Below are 26,396 nucleotides of genomic sequence, written 5' to 3' on the forward strand. Positions count from 1 at the left end.
TTTATAGTCAATCAATCTAACTTTTATCTAAAAATTTTTAGTTATAGTACTAAATTTAAGAAAATAACAATTTACTTACAAACTTATTAAAAGGCACGGAAACGTACTTTCAAAATGTCAGATTTGACCATGACTGAAGGGTGCTGTAGTCATTCTCAGAGCAAATAGAGCATGCACAGTTAGAGAGGTCGTAAAATATCAGGTCACTACTCCTAGAAAAATAAGATTAGCATTTCTTGTTGACCAACCTTTTGGAAAACTGTGTTAGAAGTACGTTTTTTTTTTAGATTTTTTCTGCAAATTATAGTAAAACATGACTTATGTCAAATAGCTTTGACACATATACTGGCTGCTAAAATATTTACTATTTTTTGTTGATTTAGTTTATCTGAAAGACGAATTAAGATGTAAACAGTATCACGAAGCTATGCAAGGTCTGCTACTCCAACTTGCATGTGCCAGAACCGTGGCACTTTTTTTTTATCATTATTTTTCTCGTATATTCATCAATAGTTGTGTACGCTAGGTAGTTGTTAAAATATAAAGAAAATATATTTGTTTTTTACGAGTATCCAGGTAATAATAAACTGTTATTATTTTTTACTAGATTAAGCAAGTAAAGCTGCAATGGAATGCAAAACCTAAAATTGGATCGCTAAATAACTCAACATACAAACCTGGTGGTGGTAATAAAAAAATTGAAATAGTTAAATTGGACTTTAGAGAAAGAGCAAAACCAAAAGTAGGATCCAAGAAAAATACTGAATACGTGCCTATTGGTGGGTTAGTAAAGGTAAGAATTTTAAGCACCAGCTGTGTGCTTTTTTTATATTGTATAAAATGACATTCTATCTTTACATATTAGTGAACACTTAATTAAGTGTAGATTTAGTGAACACTTACGAAAGTAATAGTTTCCTACACTTTTTTTAATTTTCAGTAAGCTGGAAAATATGTCTACGTTTTGTACTTATAAATATTCTAGATTATTAGACAGCAAACGGAGTAAACTGTATGAATTTCTTAATAGGTTATTCCTATGAACAGTTGTACATACATGCACATCATCTAATTCTTAATAAATATCATGAAAAGATGTTTGACTTGCACTATTAGCTATTTTTAGAAAAAAACATAATTAGAAATGAAGAGAGTATAAATTAATATTTTTAACTAGTTTGTTCTAATATTACTAAAGATAACAGTTATTAATACTCAAAAAATTTGGGCACTTTCAAAATAATTAAGTTTATTCCTAGTTCTATAAAATAGTTAATACGAGCACCATAATAGTATATTTTCTGAAAATAGCTTTTAAAATATTTTCAAACCGCAAATCTTGAACAAACACACAAGATTTGCGGTTTGAAAATATGGGAGAAAGCGATACTAATCCAATGGCAAAGGAGAATCTCTGTATCACAACACAAGCTACAAACTCCTACAATAGTAAATCGGCTCAAAGCATTATCTTTCTGTCTCTTTGTTTATCTTTCTCTCCCTCTAGCTTTCACAGTAGTTACCTTTTTACTATTCCTGTTGTAAAATTAGCTTTAGAACCATTAAAATTTTTGGAAATAGACAGTAGGTCGATAAAACTACCACTAGTTTTTTACAATTTTATTGAATTTTACTCACTTCAAACATCTAAAAAAGTCAGCAAAAGACCCTTTCAAAGTAGTAAAAGTGGCTAAAAATAGGTTACTTAAGTAAAAAAAAGCGTTATAATTAAAACAAAAAAAAAAAAAAAAAATTAAATACAAAAATTACATAATTTTAAATCGAAAACAATTATTTTTTCTCATTCAAAATCAACCCTGTGATTTTTATGCAAGTTTCAAACTGCCATAATGAGGCCTGATTTTTTCTAGTCTTCAACTTCTGTCCTCATCAATATTAACAGCTTAAATTTATGTATAGTATAGGTATTGTACCCCTAGAAAAGCCTTTCAATTGCATTGTGACCTTTTAACTTTACATCTTTCACAGCGATGAATAATTATTACTTTTTAAGTGCTCAACAATAAACAGGATTAAAAATATGAGTAGAGAACTATTTATAGTTTAATATTGTATGATGCAGTCATTCTAAGCTTCAAAAACAGAGTAATAAACTTACTTACATAAGTTTGAACCAACTGATAAGCAAGATTATGTAATACTATAACGAATGAGCTTTAATCAATAGAGGCATACTATTAACATTATCATTTTTCAGTCTCAGCTGAGTCAGAATACACTAAACATAAGCTTTGTTCAACAGAGTATTAAGCTTTTCAAAGTGAATTATGACGAAAGTAAGGTATTTTTTCATTTAGAGACCATAAATCAGTTACATCTTCATTTAAGGCACGACTTAACTCCATACTGGTTTTTGAAGACATTGTCTGTGAAAACAAGAGAGTGTGAAAGAATGTTTTCTCATGAGACATCTTGAAAGCATTGGCTGCTTCAATTAATGCCAATTCTATGTTTAAGTTTCAGAGCACTTAATCAGAGATAATTTAAACCTCTGGGCGATAGTTCAAAAAGATGATATAGACTTCAAATACATTTGCAATGATCATGTCAATAATGGCATGATGTATAATAATTAAAATAAATTATGTGTTAACTGTTAAGGAGTTAAAAAACATGATTTTAATATAAAAGGTAAGAACAGAAATGTCATTAATAATAATACAGGAGAGGATTTGCTTCCTTTGCTCATAATACTACTTGTGCTTATGAAGTATGCATTAGTATTTTGTTAATTATCAAGCAATAATAATAAACGCTTCTCGTAAGGAAGAAGATGTTTTCCGGAAAGTTAAAAAATCTGGAAAAATAGTAAAACTTAATTGTCGATTGTCTAAGTTTATAATAGGAACTTTTAAAAAACAGATTAGGAAGTCTTTTGATTATCATATTGATACGTTTCAAAGAATATTAATAATATGAGAACTAAAAAAAGGCCACTACCCTCTAAATCTTAACCAAAAAATTTCGGAAATGTTTTAAGCTAAGGAGTAATAATATCACTACATCAATGATTTAATCAGCTAAAAGTAAGCCTGATGATAAGGCAAATACTTTTTATCGAATGATACCATCGATAAAAAGTGACGATGACGATTTAGTGTACAAAACTAAAAAAAAAATCAATTAAAAATATATGTATAAATAAAGACTTGGTAAAAAAAATCTGGATTTGGTGACTCACTCTGATTAGTGTAGATGTAGTGAGTTTATTTAATAATACTAGTGAAGCCTTAATTATAAATGCAATAAAATACTTTTGGAAATTCTTGAATGGTAAGACCAATGCTTCTCTCAATCAATTTTGCACAGGTGTATCATTAATGTTTCATTGAACTTTTTTCCATTTTAACAACAAACTTAATAGACAAGTTTTCAGCTCTCTAATAGGCAGTTCCTGTAGTCCAGTGCTGTATAATTTTATAATGCATTTGGTTGAAATTTTATGCTTAGAGAAGTAATGTCTTGATGTTCCACTGTTTGTGTGGTGTACAGATGATATTATAATACGTGTGCCAACTAAACATGTTAACTATACTCAAAACATCTTTAATAGCTATTATCTGGAATAACAATTAACTGTTGAGACATGCAACAACAACAGCGTTAGTTCCTTGGATTTAATAATTATCATTTAACAAACTAACACAGTACTAACTCATTGGTACAAAACTTACACATTTAGACCGATACTTGAATTTTCTCTCTCACCATCCAATACAATATAAAATAGATATGACTTACACATTAGTAGAATTTTTCATTAAATAAGCTGACACTCAATTTCATAACAACAATTTAAAGTTTATCAAAAAATTTCTACTAGCTAACAACTATCCTCAAAAATTATGTCATTTACCACATACCATGTGCGAATTGCAACTGCTGATATGTCGGTCGAACATCGACAGCTGTTAAATTAAGAATAGCAGAACATAAAAGAGACATAGAGAAAAAAAAACATGTGTACTATCAACATAGTATTGAATTCACACACAACTTTAATTTTGCTAAAATACAAATTTTAGAGACCGAACAAAACAACAATAAGCGCCTTTTTCCCAAAATGTTTAATGTGTATTATTTTAATAATAATATTAATAGACAACAAGATACAGAAAAATTGAAAAACTGTTATGAGTCTCTCGTTTAGTCAATTCAGAAAGGAGACTAACTTGATGTACATGATTTGAGGGCCCCTTTCATTTATGGTATTAGAAAAACTTGATCTGTTTACGTATGTCTCACAAGGAACTGCTTGCGATTCTTATTCGATTGTATTATGTGCGTATACTATGTCGTTTGTGTATGTGCAGGGAATAAAAGCAACTAAACGTGAAACTCTGACTACATTACGATTTTACATCCCTTTCGTAAGAGTCAGAGGTATATTATACCTTACTTAATTTGCGTTTATTGTATTTACAAAAATTAGTATTGTAAAGAATTTTTTCATTACTCATAGATTTTGATACCTGATGAAAGCTGGAACATTGTCTAAATGGCTGAAACGTCGTTTTGTTTTTTAATGAATACAAAATTTGATGGTACCACCATTGGACATTATTTTAATTACCAACCAACTGTCATTAGACGTCTTATTTTACAATACCTATAGTGTTGAACACGTTCTTCGTTGAGAACGAAATCAAATATTCATTAAGGGGTTCAAGGTACGCAGGAGTTTGAGCCCAGCAAGTTTGCATACACACACACATATGCAAACACATTCAGACTCAAATAAATTTTTTTACCTTAGCTAATCGTGTTATCCAACATAAGTAGTCCTCATTTGAAGACTATAAAAATCTTCAATATCTCTTATTCCAATGTTAACAATAATTTCAAAAACTTTTCGCCTATTCGTCGCATGTTAGTTTGTTATTAAAAAATATTGAAATACGCTCATTAATTTAATATCATATTTGTTGTATATACTATCATACTACTTTTGTTGCTACTCATTATTATTACTTAAAATTGACGAAAATCTCCACTTAAAATTAATAATTTATTCCTAAATGGTATCTTATTATGATTTACATTTTGAAAAATTCTATTGAAAATTTCTACTTCTTTTATTAGTATCATAGATCCTTCATCGGGTATAATTGAATCATCTTCTCTCAACTTTTTCTTTTCAGTTTTGAATGCTAAAAATGATCCATTAGGGCGAATAGTCAAATTAATTCGAGTCCCCAAGGCATATACTTAAACTAGTTCTTCGGAAAAAAATGTATACATATAAACTGGTGTGGTTTCTCCCTCTCGAGTGCTTCTTGTACCAATCCCTTCAATGCATTATTTTCCTTTACATAAGCTTCGAGGTAGGTGGTAAAAAATCTTGAGCTTAAAAAATGTCTTTCAATTGAGAAACATGAATGGTTAAAGTAATTATTGTTGTAACAAAGATACAGAGAATGTTTTCTACATAAGAAAAGTATAATTGTAATAAAAGAAATCAACTTCAGTTTATCTGTGGTAAACAATGAAGAATGGTTTAGAATAAAAATAAATAAAATGTTATTATTTAACTTAATAAAAAAAATCCTATCATAGTACTAGAGATATTTTGACAGTAAGTAAGGTACGCATTGACACTTAATATTTTGTTCTGTTGTAGATAAAACTATTAATTTAAAGATAAGTGGTTCTTCGTTTTGTATAGTGTATATGGCAGCTCGTAGTGCTTGTATATTTTCGCGTTTGCGTGGCCTGATACTTTTTTTATAGAAAACCCTGCTAAGTCGGCCAATTTTTATGGACATTCAGTTTGTACGTGAACCAATCGCTGAGCTTCCTGTACTTATAAAACTACGGTCGTGCTGCTGCCGTCGTGCCAACACCATCGGCAGTGAACCTCGTATACTTATAACTGCAGGTATTCTTGAGTACTACCGCAGCAATCCCTTACGTTATCTAGTACAGAATGTTCTGCATAAATTTTGTGGTGCCTATAATTTACAGTTAAAGCATTTAAAGTAATGATTCTAATTTTCCTTTTTTAACTCTCAGTAATTTAAAAAACTCTTGTGAGCCCTGTAATAGATGTTTATTGCACACTTTGATTTTTTAATATATTTGTTGGCATTGTTGGTGAAGTAGTTAAACATTAGATGTCCCCCAAAAATTATCGATGAGATTAACTTTATTTTGGCTGAAGTTTCTAGCAAACGTGACTGTCTGGATACCGAATACCTCAGAGTTTCACTGGCCTGCTGTTATAGCACTAGACTGGTACCAAAACGTCGTTCAGCATTGGAATTAGTTGTAGTGCTCTTTTCTTATATCTCCTAGTTTTACGCTGTACTTTCAAGCTCAAAGCGCTTCCTATTTTTGTTGAACTTATTCGTTTTAGTGGTTAAAGGTGTATATTGGTTTGAGCCTCAGCCTGTTAAGGATTATTTCGTATGCTCAAGTTTGTTTCTTTTTTATAGCAAGACTATCATTCTCACTAAGCGCAGACCTAAGAGAAAATTGATGATTCCTGGTTAAATGCTTCCAGTCCAGAGGGCAGTGCTAGGTTGTCGGTGGGCAGAAGTTTAAGTCTCGTGACGAACAACTCCTCTCATGACGTCTGCTTGTGAAAAACTAACTTCATTTTAAAATAGCCGGCTTCATATAGTCCTTTGGTAGAAGATTCGTTGTCAGAAATTGTCATGAAAATAAATTTGTTGTCAAGGTAGTTTAACATTAGATGACCCTGAAAAGAACCTATGTGAGTAGCTTGACTTTCACCCTCGATGTCTCTGTGTCCAGAGATCGTGATAGAGAGATACGCTGCAGAGCAAAAGGGCCAGTGGTGAAATTTTCAGCTGGTTATTTTTTTTTTTATAAAAATTGATATTTATAAAAAAAAGGAATAACTAGAAATTCCACCACTGGCTCTTTTCAAAGCCATTATAAGTATTTATGTTTCCTACTTTACCATCAATCTCATCGGTTCTCTTAAGGGCCACCTCAGTTTGAACAACCTTGCCAACAAATACATTTTCACTACCATTTTCGGCGACGATTCGTCACATAAAAGACTGTATAAAGCTAGCCATTATGTAACCAAGTCAGTTATTCACTGGCAGATGTCACGAGTGAAGTTGTTCGTCGCAAGGCTGGAAACCATGGTGACAGATAATTTTATACAACCTTTTTGACTCCAAGAATTCAACCAGGAATTACCGATCCTCTTTAGGATTTGCACTGTGAGAACCTACCAGCTAAAAAAGAAAAATAAGCTTGAGAAAATGGGACAGTCTTCAACGAGTAAGTATTACGAACTCATCTCTCTACCTTAGATCACCAAAACAACTGAGTCTGTAAAAAAAAAGTACTTTAGACACCAACGCCTACGGCATAATACCAAGAGACGTTGGAAAAGAGCTCTACAACTAGCTTTAATGATTCAAATTTTGTAATTTTCCTCCTGATCAATCTGGTGCTACAACAGCAGGCCTAAGAAAACTACCCTGAGGTATTCAGGCAGTCACGTTTGCTGAAAAGTTCAGTCAAGAAAGAGTTTACTTAAAAAACTCACTAATTATTTTTAGGGTCATCAGACGTTGTAGTACCTTGCCAATAAATACATTATAACTTAACAAAGTTGACAGAAAACAGCCTTTAGGACTCACAAAAGTCTTAACTATGCTAAAAGTTACAAAAGGGTGAATTAAAAGAAAAACTTCAAATGCATCTAAAAAATTTAGCTTCAGGCGTGAAAAAAATGACACAAAACATTTATCAAAAATGAAGCAGCGTTAAAATGGAAAAATATGGAATCTATGGTGTGAGAGACCAGCTTTTCATTGTACCCTCACAGTCATCTCTTTAATTTTTCAGATGCTCAATTGTGGAATATGTATTTTATTTTTGTGGCGATAAAAAACGTAGAGATTATGCTTCAGGACTCTGTTTCCCTGGTAATAAAGTTTTGAGATAAGAGAAAAATATTTATTTCAGTTATACATTTTTTGTGAGTCATACATTCTTACAGCTAATAAAAATAGCCCTTTTCGAAGATTATACGAGACAAACTGCAAATCAACGGCCTTTTAGGGCCAAAGATTATTGTATGACATAAGGAACGTACTGTACTTTTCAGCATAGTCTAATTTTTTTACTTTTGACCAAATAAACTGTATGGATTCCGAACAAATATGTTTTTAATAAAAAAATTTTTACTCTGAGAAGTGTAAGAAATAGATATAAAGTTTTTAACTGAAAACGTTTTACATCACATGTCAAACCACTATGGTGGTTCATTTAGTAAGTTTCAGCCGAAGCCGAGGGAGGCTACTCGTGATTTATGCATTTTATCGCATCCAGTAGGTTCTGTGACCTGATTTTAATAAATAAAAGAAGATCTCTGAAATATTTTTGCCAGTCCTAATGCGTTTATAAAAAAATTGCTTTTATTCTTTCTAATTTCAAATCCTTCATTAACATGTAGAGTCATTACTATTTTTTTAAACACGATAACGTTAAAACGCCTGCCACTTTAAAGCCTGGATAAAGTGTGAAAGGAAAGTGTGACATAGTCATCTATTTATGGGAATGGAATAGCTAGAAATTAATTGCGTTACGTGCTTTAGGGCCTTGGAATCTAATTTAACCATTGTTACCTACAACTTCTTGGTCTCAGATTCAATGTGACATCACAATAAAAATATGCTTTGTATATTTTCCAATTCTAACGTTAATCCAAAAGTCCTGTGATTTGCTGTATCTGTAAGAAGTTAAAAGAGAGCAATGCCTGACCATGCTATAGTTATAGTTCTCTTTTTTTTGTTTTTAATAATAAGATAATAAATAAATAGCGTGTATGAAAATATAGTTTCTGACCCTTTGGGAACGTACGAAAAAGTTTTATTGCTTCTATCACATAAATTTAAAAATAAATTTTTGTGCTTTGTTTGATTTAATACACAGAATTTATACTATACATCTAAAGTGATTTTCCAAATGTTGTGTATACATTGAAAAACATAAGGCCAGGCTTTAAGGTCCTTATAAATTAATGCAGCTTATGAAATACCTACGCATGGTTTGTGGCGAGGATACAAAATTATTGTCAGTGGCCAGCAATAAAGAAATGACAGCTAAAGACAACTTGATTAACATGGTATTTTTGACTTTAATTATTACTTGGCTTTTGAACCATTAAATTTTTTCTACGGTGTATAATTGCAATACGCAGATGATATTAACTACATTAAGTTAAATAGAGATTCATATTCCAGATTTCTTAGTCGAGTGATTTAGTTTTAAAGAAATACTTTTTCGTATAACAATTTGTATACAACAAATAATTCTTAAAGAAAATTTACTTCTTAATTTCTCCTAATTTTTATGTCATGGCTTCTAAGCCATCAATTCCATAAGGAAAAGCCAAGTCTCAAACTCGAGAGCATATGTTAGCAAGTTTATGAGCTGCAGGAACCTAACCTACCATGATATTATGGCCTCTGAACTTCTTTAATATACAAAATTTATTTATTGTACCACGTAGGTCTATCCTCAACGCATTATTGTGCTGCAATCTTATTAAACTCTTGCACTCAACGTACACACACACTTACACACATACATACATCAACGAGTAGTCATTCTTCTCAATTATTTTTTTTCAAATACATGTTTTCATTTTAAATAGCCTTTACGAGTGTTTGTTTTCAGTCTGCCCTGTTGCCCCCTCTTGTAATGTCCGAGACATTGTTGTAAAAGGCAACGGCAACAACAGCCACGATCTACAGTCTTGCTGGTATTTTAATGAATGAGACCCATGCAAATTATATTTGAAAGAGTATCACCGAAAGTATCTGGGTAATACAGATCCTGCACAATAACAGGTACATTAGTTTCATGTTGCGGAAGGGTGGAAACAAAATTACACTAGAATTTGGACCCAAGAGGACGGATTTTTCATGATTTTTATAGTTGGGAAGTATTCCGTAAAAGGCCTTCTATTGTTTTAGTGTGTCTTATCAATAAATAATTCTTACATTAATCTTATTCAGTTTTATTTACTATTTTCAAAGCTTTTTTATAGATCATTAAAGCTTCGTTCCGAATAATAACATTTACTTTTTGTCTTTTTTTAACAGTTTTTCATTCTCAGAAAGAACTTTTAATTTCGGTTAAATCTAATGGTCATCAAAGTATTTCATAACTTGCTATCCTACTAGGAATCAAAATTAAAGTAGTCTCCATCCAAGCCATACATATAACTTTTTTTTTTATAGAATTAAAAATAAAATGTTAATGTTAAATACAAAGACGTTTTTTCAAAACCTCATGGACTATTAATTACACATAATTTGGTACTACTATGGATAACTTTATTTAAAAAACTCTTCTGATAATTATTTCTCTTAACAAATACATCCTTAAAATTTTTTGTAAATCAATAACAGTTTTGTCTTCCTCTATATCTTTAGATATTGTTTCATTTGGTTCTCGTAACCCATAAGCTTTACATAATTGTTTCTCAGATAAGGAAAGTTCATTTCTATCTAATAAAGTACTATTTTGTTAATCACCTTTCTTAATCTTTAATAAAAAAGTGTAACAGGTTGTCTATCCTCGATGATGGCTTTGAATACCACTAATTAATGTGAGGAGTACTCTGATCAGGACTAGCCTTCCAGGGTACCCTCCGAGATACAATCACGTTACAACGTGGACAACGAGTCCGTTTTTCCTTGATCTTGTCTGTTTGCTGAGGGGACAGCTCAGCTCTGGCTTAACTCAGGATGCTCGTGCGTTGGTGTTTACGCACAAACCTACGAAGGCCGCAGGATAAGGCCGATTCTCGGCTTACAACTCCTTTTTGAACTTTGCGATCTCTTTAAATAAGGCCTGCAAAGAAGGAGTAGCCAGAAGGGCTTTGTGCAGGGAAAGGCTCACGCATAGCAAGATATAATCATTAAGTGATCATAAAAACGGAGACTGTATTAATTGCACTAGTGCAAAAGCATATGTGTGTATGTGTGTGTTTTTTTCGCTCGATGTCATTAACAGCAAGGCACTTACATCCCCCTTTCTCTCCAATCTTTCTTCCTAGCGCAGTCTAGGTAAGCACGAACAGTATTCAGGTATTAATCACCCGTTTACACCCTTGCTCTAGAAGATTCGAACCTCTGCATATCATTTTCATGGGGTCGCTCGCTAAGCGGTGAAAATAGGAAGAACAGGGTGAGAGTCAGAAAAGCAGTAAAATTACTTATTAAAAAATGATAAAATTAAATTGAACTAAAAAAAAAAAAAAAGAATTTCTTAACTTTTGCTTAGGCCGTGTGGCCTCTTCCCCCCCCCCCCCCCACGAAGACATTTCATGCTTGTCACGAAGCTTCTTCCAACTGCATCCTGTTCTGCAACAGGAACCCGCGGAAGGAAAGGATTGTTAGTGGGTGGAGAAATAAATACTCGTAATCTCCGAAATATGATAATTATTTATAAATAAATAAGGACACAGTTATGGCATTTGATGTCAAAAGACAAGATTAAATCATAAGAATGGAAGAAAAATAGATTAAACAAAAGAGAAAAAAAGTTGTTTGGCGTGAGGCACCTCTGGTCAAAAGGACCTGTTGATTGCTGAGTTTTACTTAGGAGTTCGTTGACGCCAAGTTCCATTTGGGCGACGCTCCCACATACGGTGGTCTTTTCTGCGTGGAAAGCGTTCAGTGCGCTTTACTAGAAAGAAGCCACAGCTGTGGAAGAAACCAATCCGTTCTGTGCTGGTGTTCTTTGGCCACAGAGCCGTTGCATCGCTCGCAGCGGTGTCGGGAAAAGTGGGCAGCGGCGTTGGGGTTCTTGCACGTAGGCGAAGGCTTTCTTGCAACTTCTCTTCCAGTTTGCGCTGGTGCGTTTTGAAGTAGGCCAGTGCATCCTTAAAGCCCCCAAGGGCTGCGCTGATGTGTCAAGCTGAGACTTCATGAGCGTTTGAGTCCTCAAGTACCCCATACTCCAGTAGATATTGATGCACTGAACCCAGGTATTTTATGACCTTTGCCCTGATTTCTCCTAGAGAGCAAGTGGTACTCTCCCTGACATGGTATATCTCAGCCAGGATTCTTTTTTGCACTAAATCACGAAGCGTAGGGGCCGGGGTATCCAGATCTTTAGCTGCTGAGGATGCCTCTGAGCCCGGTGCGTTGTTCTCGGGATGGCCTCTGTAGCTCGAGCTATGCTCGTAGCGTCACCTGGTTCTTCAGTATGGGCAGCGTTTTCGGCAAGGATGGCCTCCGTGACCTCAAAGGTGGGTGTGTCATCTTCTGCAGTGATGACCTCCATGCACTTGATGGCGAGCGTACTCGCCTCCACCGGGCTGGCCTCAAGGATCTCAGTTGCTGAGGCAATGTTCTCGGCCGAAGTGTCCACTATCTCGGTGGTCAGCATGCTGATCTCTGCTGGAGTGGCTTCTCTGGTATTGATGGCTGGCGCTTTGCTCTTGGCTAGGGAAACCTTGGCAATTCCAGAGGCTGGAATCACGCTCTCTGCTGGGACGACCTCTATGAACCCAGTGGCTGGCACAATATTTTTGGTCAGAACGGCCTCCAAGTCCTTGAGGCGGGCAAACTATCTTCTGCAGGGACGAGTTCCATGGGCTCAGTGAACTTACGTTCGCTTATTGTATCGCCAGGTTTCGCCATGGTGGTGGCGTGCTTGGTGCTGCCCGTCTTCCACGTAATATTATACTACTCGCCCGACTGGTCCATAACTGAAGGGTTGGCCCATGAGACGCCCAGTTCGTCCAAGTACGCAAGGGACTTCACCTCTTTGGTTCTTGCGTATGTATGCGATCGGTTGGCCTCCTCTGAGTTGGATAACGAGTTAACAGGCTAGGATGGCCCTAGGTGGGCAAGGCAGGCTGCAAGGTCATTTGCTTCCGTTAGCCAGTTTATGGTCACCGGCTTATTGAAAACGGGGCTGGAGAACGCCATCATCTCTACCAGCTTCTCTTGTTCGTTGAAGAACCTCTCAGCCGTTCTTCTATTTTATTCTCAGGGGCTTGGTACATCACGGAAAAAGGTTAATTATAAAAGGATGGAACAAAAGATAGAGAGAAGTGAAGTTAATAGTTATTGAAACGAATGAAATGTCGTGTGAAGAAAAAAAAAAAAAAATAAAATAATTTTAGAAAAAAAGATTCAAACGCACAGCTAAGAGGCTAATGCAGCAGATTTTTTCAGATACTAACGCTTGCGCTTGCGCTTTTTTAACGCGTTAACCCGCAGCGGTTCGCCTATGTTTTTTCGGGCTTTGATGGTTCGTTGGCCTGTACACTTAGATGTCTAGGTGGGCGTCCGCATCTCTGCTTGACCGGTCCCGTAGCCTCGCTAGGCTTTACGATACCACTCAACGACGGGAAATTGGCACTCTAGGTTATGGGAGGTCTCTTTCGAAGATGGCCGTGATCTCTCTTTGCAGACTCGTGATCGGAAATACTTTCTGCAGCTACGCCCGCTTCCAGCGGGTCATATTTTGCCAATTTTTTGCTCTCTAACGGTGGTAAGGGTAACTCTACAGCTTTGTCATTTTCGTTTTCCGAGGTATAGTCCAAAAAATAGGCTTTCAGCTGTTGCACATGGACAGGGCCTTATCTCACACCTTCAGGGCTCACTAACTCGTACGAGTAGGAGCCCATATTCTTATAATAGTGTACAGTCCAATAAATTTTGGTGCCAGTTTAGCCGCAAGGTTTTAAGTAGCCTAGGGCAGAACTCGATTTTCCTTTCAGACTTTATCATTTGCTTGAAACTGTACATCATGGAGGTGCGCATTATTATACTCAGCTTGTTGCTCTTGGGCTTGGCTCGTAGCCTAATATGCTTCTTCATGCAAGAATGAAAGGCGTGTAATTCGATCCTTCCCCTCATTGATGGACTCCTGGGAGTTTATCGCCGTATTGTCTGCTTGCAGCTTAAAAGCGTTTTAAACAAGCGGCTTGCGGTCGTAGTTAGTCCTGGCAGAGCTCGAACCTGTGGATTGGTGTTTGCTTGTATTGTGGAAAAACACGAGCTCTGCAAGCTTCTTGTCCCAGGTACAGTGGTCTTTTTCAATGAAAGACTTAATCATTATTTTAAAGACGCTGTTGAATCGTTCCACTGGGTTTGCCTGGGGATGGTTTGCTGGCGTATAGCAGTGTGCATTTCTCTGTTTCTACAGGTAGTCATCGATCAGGTGGTTTTTAAACTCCCTTCCATTATTAATGAGGAGCTCCAGAGGCGCACCAAATCACCAAATAATCTTTTTTTCGAAGGCGCTTAGAAGAGCCTTTGCATTGGCTTTTTTCAGGGGTACACAATCGATCTACCTATCGAACAAATCTTCAAAAATCAAAATATACTCATAATCGTGCAAGCTGTGCAGCAATGGGCGTATAATGTCTGCTGCAACTATTTGCCACGAGCCGGAGATGATGCGTCCGCCCATCGGTCTGGCAGACAGCTTTTGTTCTACTTCTATATTGAGTTGCCCCATTGTAAAATAACGTTCAACTGTTTCTCTTTTAGTCCATCTAATTTTTTTGCGAATCCATGAACTTTATTAAATTTGAAGCAAACTGTTAATGCTGTTTTTAAATTTTATTCTATCAAACTTGATAGTAGCTGGAGTTTGCGTGAGACAATCACTGCTCCATATAAATAGTATCCAGTATGATGAACTGCCTATCTATTGTATATTGGAACTACCATTGAATGACAAACTAGAATTTTTTTTTACTATTTTTATTCAATACATTTTATAATCACATTTTCTGTTACTAATAAAATTTGTTAATCAAACATGTGTTAGACTAAACCAATAAAATTAAATGTATTTACAGAGATTTGTAACCTATAATAAATACAATTAAACTCAAGAAGGTGGCTAAAGGTAGGATCAAAGAAGACACCAGAGGGAGAACTTCAAAACTAAGAGGGGGGCTTAGGGGGTGAGAGCAGTCTTGAAAAAATCGGTTATTTGTTATGGGGTAACAATAAGACATAGATATTAAGATGTTCACCTTATGTAAAAAGGAATATTTATACATACATTTTTATCCAAGGTGAATTATGCAGACAACTACATGTATAGCCGTGAAGGAAATTTCGTGGACATTTGAGGAGTTATGCAAACATCTGCATTATTCTACCATGTGACTAACATATATTTTGGAATTACGTAAAGTCTACATAAGTCTTTTCTTACTTGATACGTTTATATATAAGTATTCAAATATACGCAGTACTTGCGCTTTATCGTAACATATTTTTATTTCACGTAGCATCATTTACTTTTGCTTTTTATTTTCATTCACTATGTGCTACTTTTAGAAGTCTTTTTTTCATAATAAGCTTATATTTTATTTTAAATAGTCGATTGCCTTAATACTATAAAAATGTTATGGTTATTGATCAGATTCTAAAAAAATAGCTAAACACATAAGCATTAGGACTGACTTCAAGTACAGTATGTATTAAGATAAAGTTGATATTGCATAAGTAAGCTTCAATTTTTTTTTCTTTCAATGAAAATTGTTTCTTGGCAATAAATGGCAAAAACATGGTTCTTTAGGAAATTTTTTTTTTATTCTCCTTTACCTTTTCTAACAAGACTAACTTCTGGCTTTACTTTTCCTAACTTTTATTTTTGTTATTCTGCTAAACAACTTTCTACTTTTAATAGATTGTTGAAAAGTGGATAATTAAGCTATACACCTATATTTTTTGTTACATATGACTCGAAACTAGCCTAAAATATACATAGAACAACTAAAATTGCCCTATAAAACCCATGTGAAAGTTCACATTTAAAATATATTTTTATTTGTTTTGGTAAACATGCCTTAATAAGCTCATTTTATACCCATTAATGCTTATTTTACCGTGAATTTGCACCCAAATATTATGGCTAAGCTCCTTTCATGCTGATAGAACTTCTTAATAAATTTGACTTCGAACAATATTATTATACAAAAAAGTAAAGTACATTATATTTTTAGGTGTTTTGTACTATTGCTTTATTTCGAATTGTATTGACATTTTTTATCCAACAATATATGACTATTGAAATATAGTGTAACATAAATATAAGAACAAATACTTACTGCATGTGACTATAAGAAAATTTTTTTCCGCCTATGTATGCAAAAAATTTTTTCTTCATACATACTTTTGTAAAAAAAACTTTTGTTTCAACCAAAGGTGCTATATCAAAAATCACAAACTGTAACTTATTTCTTATTCCCAAATTTATAATTATCATTTGTAAAACTCATAATTATATTTAATTCTGCATTCATTCTAAGAAGTTTTTTTTTAATAAAAATCATTTCTATGTATTTTGCCTCATATTTTAAAGTAATACTATTAAAAAGATTATGAAAAGCAGATATGGCATGGAAAAGACAAAATGCTTATGATAATTCTAAATGCATATTATATGCATAAAAGTTAATGCTAGGATCTCATTATAAGCAATGGGGGCTCACTTACGAAGCCCTTCTACTTTTGATACATATATAGACGTGTATATACATGTACTAGGGCCACTAAATTGGCAACGGGAGCTGTTGAGGAAAAGAGAGGTGTACGAGGTGTTACAAATTTTTGTTCCGTTAAGTGTACAAGGAGTTATTAAAAATTTGCACTTGTTGTGGGGCGTGGCTGTGGGAAATTGTAGGGGGACTATGGGAGATATGGAGCGATGTGAGGATGGATCAAAAACAGTTTATAAATATATATCCGTGTATGTAAGTGTGTGTGCGCGTGGTTGTGCATAAGTGTGTGTGTGTGTGTGTGAATGTGTAAAGTGACTTATGCAGACTTTACGTACTTCTAAGATGAATAAAAATTATATTAAAAAGATTGACCGTCTGTCTACGTCAGTACGATTTCGTCGTCAAAACCCATTTCCTAATCAATCATGTTTATATAAGTCACGCTTACTCAACACACGTATATACATATTAGAGGAGTTTGACCCTTCGTGCTGATCCCTGCTTTCCACGATCCAACTTCCTACTCTTTCTTAAAATAAAGGTCTTTTCATAAATTGTATAAAATAGTCATTTATGTAACGCTTAAATTTTTTTATGCTATGTGCTCAAAGTAATCATATAAATATATACTGATGGTTTAAATTTAATTATTTTTAATTATTAAACACCATATAAATAATGAGTATAAATCAGATTATATTAATTACACTAATTTTTTTTTTAATCTGTTTGGTGACCTACTCAGATGTCTCATAGACAACACTGAGATAAGTACCATGGCGTCTGCAAGTCATGATCACTAATTAAAGTGTGTGTAATGTAGAATATTGTTCGGCTCATCTTTTAATCAAATGCATATATCTAAATTTTTATTTATTTTCTCCTATACCCTTAATTCTTATATAACCAAAACAGACTTATTAACAGTGCAAAAAAAAATTTGTTTCAGTGTTGTAAGTTGCATAAACATACATAAAAAGCATTAAACAAAATGTTAGGAGAAAAATAAAGACTTAAATAAACATCTTAATTACTATCCACGAACATTATTCAGTCTTTTTTAAGACATGGTAAGTAATCTGCTTCCTAATCCTACGCAACTTATACGATGATTCTATTATTTTTTTGTAAATCAATCTATGAGTAAAATGATCTGGGTACGTTGTAATGATAATACTTATATTAATTATAGTAAAAATAATTATTAGTATGATGGTTATAGTGATGACCATAAAATTACTAATAGAAGTAAAAATAATATTAATAGTCGTAAGAAAATTAACAAATGATACTGGTTATGACAATAATAATAATAATAATGATAATAATAACAATAAGTATAATGATGACAATAATAATGGCAATAATAATAATCATAATAATAAAAATAATAATAATAATAATTATTATTATTATTTCTAAAATGCTAACGATTATGAAAAATGTAAGAATCATGTTTCGTTATCACAGCATAAAGTATGCTAAATGTTCTGCACCGTTTCAATTTTTAATCGTTGAAAGCCATCGTGACAAGCGAAAGAAAGCTTGTACAAAAATTATCACTGCTTCACAAAAAAAATCGAAAAAATTTTGTCTGATCATACCTACTATATGTTTTTGAGGTCACTTAATCTGAATCCGAGGTGTATTTAACTCCATCACGTCATGATTTTTCATAACCTCAAAGTTTTAGCATAAAAACGAAAATGATCCACAAAAAAATCAAAAATGTTTGATCTAATGTCTGCGTATACATACTATATGTTGTTGAGGTCACTGAATTTTATTCTGAGGTCCATTTAACCTAATTACCTAACGATTATTTTAATCTCAAAACTTTGGCCTAAGAACGAGAATAATCCACAAAAAATCTAACTAATTTGATCTGAAGTATAACCATACTTATCATATATTTTTAAGGTCGCTGAATCCAAACCCGAAGTCTGTTCACCTCCACTACCTTAGAAATGTACATAACCACAAACGTTTAGTCCACAAACTGTAATTATCTCTACAGTCTCTCATTTCTCTATGAATGAGAAAAAAACCAGTAATTATTTTGTCTTTATTCTTTTGACTTATGAATCATGCAACCCCTTAACATGAAAACCCATTGAGTCTCATCTGCTAAAAATTTTGATAATTTGGGTGGTATTTTTAGATAAACAAAACATTGTGAATTATATTTTTTTTTCAATTTCATAACCTTCAAAATCACTTAATATCAAAACCAATAACTATGAAGAATCGTTACAACAAGACTTTTTAGAGTTTGTGGTCACAGGATTACAACATCCATTTTCTCACGCTCTACTGATATGACAATACAGTGCAAATGTCCAGAAATACTGGCATACGCTTATGATCGATTAGTAGCGAGGTCTTAGGATCAATGAGTATTAAGTATGTAAGACAAAAGCTTATGGAATTTATAGGTCTTCGTGAAAAGGCTAAAATAGTGACCAGTTTTTTTTTTCTTTGAAGCAATAAAGGGATTAAAAACTGAAGGGATTATTATAGTGTTTGGACTAAAATTTGTAGGTTATGTACAACCTTAAGGTAATAGGGGTTGATAAACCTGAAATTAAGATTCAGTGACCTTGAAAGTATATAGTCAGCTTGGTTGGACGTTAGATCAAATTTTTATGATTTTTTATGGATTGTTCTCGTTTTTAAGCTAAAACTTTGAGGTTATGAAAAATCCTGACGTGATGGAGTTAAATAGACCTTGGATTCGGATTCAGTGACCTTATAAACATATATTTGGTATGGTCAGACGTCAGATCAAATTTTTTCGTTTTTTTTGTGGAGCTGTGTTATCAGTAAAAAAGTTTTGGGGCCATATAGGACAATTTTTTTAAAGTGCCTTTGTTTTTTGAGAGTTACTGTACAACCTATTTTAATTCCGTCTTTCTTACGTGAAAGTAGGCCTTGTAAACGTTAATTTAAATACAGTTGTTTTTACTCACGCTTGGTGGATTACTATGGCAGTGGGCGCTCATCGTGAAAGTAGGCGTGGCTTTATTTGGTGGCTATCCGTACCTGGCATCGTTGCGCCCGCGCTGGTTTTTGCTCAGGACAACAATTTGCAAGAATTAAACAAAGAGTTAATACAAAATTTTTAGCATACTTTAAAGTTTTTTAGAGGCTTTTTTGTGCGCATTTTTCTTGAATTACTCTTTACTTTCTGTCTATTAACGCTTTCGCTTCGGTGGCAAAAGACCTACTTCGGAAACTTTTGCAATTATTTTTGGTCACTTTCTAATATTTTAAGAAACTTAATTTTGTAATAGTAAGATTTAATACCTCAATTTAGCTCTTGAAAAAATTCTTTCTTATTAATGGGACTAAAATTAATTCTATCAGGCTATAGAAAATTACTAAGTATCTGTGTCAAACACGTATCTTTAAGTGAAAAGTTAGAAATAGCAGGCCATTAGTCTGGCATCTCACATAGGCAAGTCTTACAGTGAAAGCAACGAGAAAAAAAAGCAATAAAAAAAAAAGACAAGGCTAGATAAGAAATGGCTACTGTTGCAAATATGTCTAAATAAAGACAGTAAAACACAAAAAGGCATATAGTAAGTATATAAACCAATGACATACCAGGGAGGGGTGTGCAGAGGTGTTTACAAGTGACAAGTGTGCCTCATACAAATTAAATAGTACCATATAGGCATGCATATGATGCATTACCAAGAAAGATAGGGCATAAAGAGAAATAGTATATTTAAAATAACAAACATTTAAAACCAAATTTAGTGAAAAAAAGTTGAAGTTTTTTAAATTTCAAGATATTTTGAAGAAAAACAAAATCACGTCTTTATTTAAAATAAAAATTTTAAGATATTTTCAACAATATCATAGAACAAGTTTTAATAATAATAAAGATAAGCTTAAAAATTAATAAGACAACAATTATGAATAGCCTCTGAAAAAAATTTTTGTGAGCAATCTAACCAGAACAAACGTAACAACAAAGAAAAAGTAAAGGCAAATAAAAAGTAAGAAATAACACTTACGATAGCAAAATAGAAAAATTCGATGTAGGTGCATAAAATCTAAAAACAGAGAGAGAAACCACTGTCAAAGAAAAAAATATACAAATACAGAAATTTATTGCCACTATTATTTTTTTTACCAAAAAAAATTCTATTACGATACATCTAATCATGTCAATCCAACTTGTTTTTTGTAAGAAAAGATAAACAAAATAAAAATTTAAATAGTGAATTAATTAACTTATATTATTATGATAGTAAGAACTTTGAAAATGAGTAGTTTTTATCAGACAAGTGCCATTGTTGCCGGAACTATTTCACGTCCCAAGGAACCTGCAAAGGAGGGTCTGAAGAATGTAAGGTAGCTGTAGTGTGATAGCTTTTATGTGGCTATTTCTATTGTTTTATATAACGAATTTAGACCAATTAATAAAATGGAGTACAAAAAACGAGATTTTCTTGGAAACTGCCACCATCAGTCCCAAGAAATAATCAAAAAAAGTTACAGTTGTAATCAGCACGTTTTATCGTTGGATATATTATTTTATTTGTTATTATTATTTAAAAAAGGTAAGATCGTTGATCTCAATCGTTTTAAATATATTTTAATATCAAACATCACACTCAGTATCTACTACAAAATTTGGGCCTAATGGTACCATCCATCGCTTACTATGTGGCCACTACTAACAACAAGTACTCAAGAGGCTTTTAGCGTACAAGACGTCCTGCTTGGCAGCTCAAAAGTACCTACCCAGATTGACCGATCCTTAACAATTGCCAAGTCTTTGCTAACTTGAAAAAACTCACATGGCAGTAGATAGGATCAGTGACCATTCAATAACTATTATTTCACAATATTACCACAAACTTGCTGTGTTATCTGTTTGTCTTACCCACTACCCACTACCACTCACAACTGTCTACATCTTTTGGTAATATCATCCAGGCACCAGAGAAATCAAATGTCACTACACTGGCCCCTGAATCATCTTATTTACCACGTATTACTACCTAGGTATCTACGAGCTCCAGCGATAGCTCCGATACCAACAGAAACTACTCGCCCATCAAGTGTCCACTTGATTTATTAATCATTACAGCCAATTCAATACATAACTTATATAATATATAAAATTCCTTGGTACTGCTCCAGCACAGTATCCTCTTTGTTTTTTAAATTATAACAGCCAATTTAATATATAAAATACATAATATACACGATTTTTTGGTGTAGCTATGGTTTAGCGTAAAAAAATAGCCTAACCTAACATATATGACGTCCACCAATAGAAGTAATATTTTTTTGCTGTTTGAAAATTTGTGTGTGGTCGATGAGGCTCCGTCTGTTTCTCAAACTTGTCTCGTCACACTTCTACGCAACTCGATACTTACTTATTTATTATAAGTTCATTGCATACTGTGACAAACATACCAAATCTGATTTTTTTATTTTGTTTGAAATATGTGTATTGGTCCAACGCTGATACCAGTAACATGGATGTTTAATTACACTTCAATGAATACACGTATTTTTTGGAATTTAAGTACGAAGGATCTAAAAAATTAGTTTTTAACTATTTTGATTTTAGAGCGCGCGGTGGCTCAGTCAGCTAGGTCGTGGATTGGCACACGAGAGACCGTGGTTCAATTCCCGGCCAGTGCAACTTTTTCGGGCAAGTACCTCTGTGATTTTTCACATGTGCTTTTTCACCAGGTAATGCTCCTTGAGGAGGGCTTAGGCGACCTTTTCGCAGCAAAATTGCCTAATTTCCCCCTACCCCCCTCCCAGTGATGGGAGGCTTCCCATCCCTCTTCCCTTCCTTATCCCAAGTGCTAAGTGCCCATAGTAGTGCCCTTATTAAAGGAGCCGGACGTAGAGCACTCTTATATAAAAAAAAAAAAAAAACTATTTTGATTTTAATTATTCAGTAATTGATTTGCAAAGAATAAGCACAAATTACAGGCTTCTTAGCTTTATTATATTTATCACTTCATTTATTAAAAATTATAATATTTTTCACCTTTTAGGAAAAGTAATTGCAAAAAAAGCCCTGGGTAAATCAAAAAAATCGCTTGTTTTTACAATCACATACTAAAAAGCTTCGATAATATACGAAATCATAATATTCTGAATCAACATTAAATAACAATGATGCTGAAGAGTACATGTAGCTGTTTATCATACGCTTATAAGCTTATACACTATATAACAAATCACTGAAGCATTAGTTCATCACGTATTATTAATCTTAAGAAATGTTTGTTTCAAGATAAACCGATAAACTGTCAGTGTATTATATCACTTTTACTGCGTGAAGGTGATGGTAACACAAGATTTATGCTTAAGAATCTTTTGGAGTAAGATGAAAAAATGTTTTGTTTTAATAAGAAAAATTAATATTTTTACATAATGTTGTTTTTAACAATTGATCATGCTCTAATTTATTTACATTTTTAGACAGAGAAGCAAAAAACTGAGATCAAAGTGGAGAGTAAAGTTGGATCGCTAGATAATTTTAAATACAAGCCTAGAGGAAGTGAAACAAAGATTTTGCATGATAAAGGCTATCTGCAGCAAACCTCGTCCAACGTTGACAGCATTTCTGGCAGTTGCTCCTAGGTAATTCTTGTACTTTTGCACTTTTGAAATTTGGCTTTTTTTTTCAAAAGTAAAGATCCATTTGTTTCATATTATCAGTTCATGCACCCTGTTAAAAAGTGTCCCATTGTGGAGTGTCACATGTTGTGAATGCTGACTAGCCAAAACTCTTGTTTTCGACCAGGCTGGTTTTAGTCAGATATCTTCGGGAACACTCTCGTCCTATAACCGCGTGGGTCCCATCCATCTGAACGACACTATAGCTAGGTATTACAGATTTTTGTCATCGTCACTTCTCGTGACGATACTTATACAAATAGAAACGGAAGCAGGACACACTCAAAATGATCAATCACGAGCTAAAAATATTAAAATAGAAAATACATTTAAAATTAATAAGACAAGCAGTGCAACTGTTAATTTGTATATGTGCTGGTATATGTGCGACAAGATTGCGTCGCAATATTGCGAAGCAGGCAGACGTCTGTGGGCCAAGAGAGGGTCAGTGCCTTTTAGAAACAAATCGCGTGGGGACAGTTACTGACAAGAATTGAAGGTATCCATCTCTACCGCTCAGGAGCTGGTTATTATACAAGCTAGACCCAGTAGGTATTCCTACTGGCAGTACTTAAAGACCTCAGTAGAAGCCACTGATAGTGAGCGCAACCGTTGGGTAGTTTGATGAAGCAGTCCCTGCTGTCTCTCGCAGCACTTAAAGTTGCTTGTCAGCGGCATTATTCTTAGCTCTAATTTCAAGCAGAAGTGTCTTCTCTCTTATGGGACTCGTAGTTCCTATGTTGAGCTGCAGAAAGTGTCAGAAGGCTTCTGGGGCACGTACTCACAGCAAAATAAAAACAAGGGAACACGAATCGGGTCATCACAGCAGTTACAAAAAAACTCTCGCTTCTTATTTTAAAAGTCTTGCCTCGTCTTGATCTCGCCTCAAGTCTCAAAAAATTGTAAGACTTTAAAGACTCTGGAAAGTCTTGAGAAAAATATCGATCTTAAAGGTCTCAAAGAATATTTTTAAGACCTTTGAGACTTTTGGGAAGTCTCAGTGGTCTCGGAAAATATTTAAAAAATTCCAAAGTTCTTTAATGATTAGTGGAAAGCTTTGACTGTGATCACATACGTGTCAATGAATTGCAAAAAAACTTGCACGATACAGTTGTATAGGTTTACATGTGCATTCCACAATTTATACGACCGTTATTATTGGCCTCGTTTTTACAAAGCGGCAATGAAAAAGACAATTTAATGCATTTTTTGGCTTATAGCCTTTGCTATGCAGGTCTCATTTGCTCGCACAGATTTTTTTGTCCTGTTTACTGATGCTCCGTCAAAACATGGCTGAATACTCTGATCACGAATATTGTGAAATGCATATGTAATGTATACTAAGAAAGCCAAGAACCATACAACTGTAACGTAAGCCTTATCGCAATTTATGCACACACACGTGATCATAGCCTCAAAGATTAATAGACATATTGCTGACTGCAATTTTGAAATGGAAGTCTGCTTTTTGCCACTGTTTTACACACCCTGTCGTGACCAAGTGGCTAAACCAGGTGCATGTATAATTTTATTTTATTTTTGTTATTTACTTTTTTTTTTATTCGAAAAGCATAAAAGAGGTATGCTGAGTGGTAGCCTACGAATTGATGTGTAAACAAGAAGATAGGCTTACACTTTACAAACACGATGAAGAGGTAAACCAAATGTGCACCTATAGGTATATAAAAAGAGGAGTGAAAAAATTGACTATAGATTTATAGCTAGTAGTGCATACAGCAAAAGCAAGTGACGACTGTGACAAGTCTTTCTCAAAATATTTTAATCAGGTTTTACAGATTTATGGAGAATAGAGAAGAACAAGTTAAATAGATCTCATGTTGATAGAATAAGAACACAAAATTCCAATTTCCAGGCATTTATTTTTTATTCTTTCTGTACTTTTGATTTCTTTTAATATGATGTATTAACTATATAGTGCGCTTAAGAGTATTCAGCTCGAACTGTTTTTTGATTAATTACTTAGCACAAAACTTTCTAAACATGTATTTTCGGCCTCTTGTTGTAAAATTCGTTTGATATAGCAAAATGCTGATTAAAGATCAAATTCTCTATAAGTAAAAATATTGAAATTTAATGTCTTTAACAGTGGATTATGGAATTGAAGCATTAACTATTCGAGCAGTCATTAAATAAATCGAGATTAATTCTCTGATTTCCAAGTAAAGTGATGCTAACTTATACGTACTTTTATAGAGCTCCCAATTTAGACTGCAGAGATTAGCAACATTTTGCATTAGTGGCTGTCTACGACTAATTACTAAATGTTAAAATTTTTATCTGTAAAAAATTTTAGTTAATAAAACAGAAAGCAGTTTCTTAAGAATTTTAAAACTGTTTTTATTCTGAACGAGATGTAATACAACTTTTTAATTTTACACTGCTACAAAAATAATAATAAATAGGACTTTATAATCGATAAGTAACTAAAATTATTTGACAGTTTTTGAGACATAAAAGATTTTTTGAGATACGACAGTATTTTCTTGATAAAAAAATGTACTGACCTATTGGAATTAAATGATAAAGTCGTTTTTACGTTACACAGATACACGATGCAGATTAAAAAGTAAACTTCATGATTTCTTGTAAATGCAGGAAAAGCAGTAATACTTTTAACATTAATTCATTTAATCATCGTAAGAATCTTTTTAAAGTTAATGGTAAGAGAGAATTTTTTTAATCCAAACGGCTAGACAGACTTTTTTTAGATATTTCGGCCAATAAGAGACTTTTTTAACTGAGTCACAAAAAAGATCACTTTTAAATAAGTAAAAATTTTCTCTGATCTTAAATCAGGGCCTACTGGCTTATTAATAAACTGATCAAGCATTAATCACTAACACAAGGGCCAAAAAACAAAGTAAAACACACTAACACAAGTAACTAAATAACACAGAATACCTTCTGGCCCACTCATGGGCCCAATAATGAAACTTATAAATTAGTAATTAAAACTAATAAATCTGCCAGTAAGCTTTCTATGTTATTCGGTAATAATTTGTTGATCGATGCTTATGGTATTTAATAGTGCTTAATTAACTTACAATATGTACAGTAGGCTATTCATACAATTAGTAATTCACATTAACACTATATGTTAATGCTTTATTAATGACATTTGTTGCCAAGTTACTTTTGAAGGAAAAAAATTTTGTAAGAAAAGGCTAATTCTTACCATTAAGTTTGAAAAAGCTCTCTTTTGCATTCTACTCTGAAA

At 33.5% G+C, this 26,396-nt stretch overlaps 1 protein-coding gene across 1 annotated transcript in view; it reads left to right on the top strand.

Moving 5' to 3' along the window:
* tau (microtubule-associated protein tau) overlaps nt 1–23,122 on the top strand; it is a 59,974-nt gene extending 36,852 nt beyond the window's left edge. Inside the window, exons 3-4 of the mRNA XM_089596545.1 lie at nt 608–793; nt 22,961–23,122. Coding sequence (XP_089452671.1) covers nt 608–793; nt 22,961–23,122 — 348 coding nt within the window. The remainder of the gene's footprint in view (nt 1–607; nt 794–22,960) is intronic.
* The last annotated feature ends 3,274 nt before the right edge of the window (nt 23,123–26,396 follow it).

This window comes from Copidosoma floridanum, unplaced genomic scaffold (genome assembly GCF_036245765.1).
Source record: "Copidosoma floridanum isolate Cflo_tuat_1 unplaced genomic scaffold, Cflo_Japanese_pri ptg000004l, whole genome shotgun sequence".
NCBI classification, from domain to species: Eukaryota; Metazoa; Arthropoda; class Insecta; order Hymenoptera; family Encyrtidae; genus Copidosoma; species Copidosoma floridanum.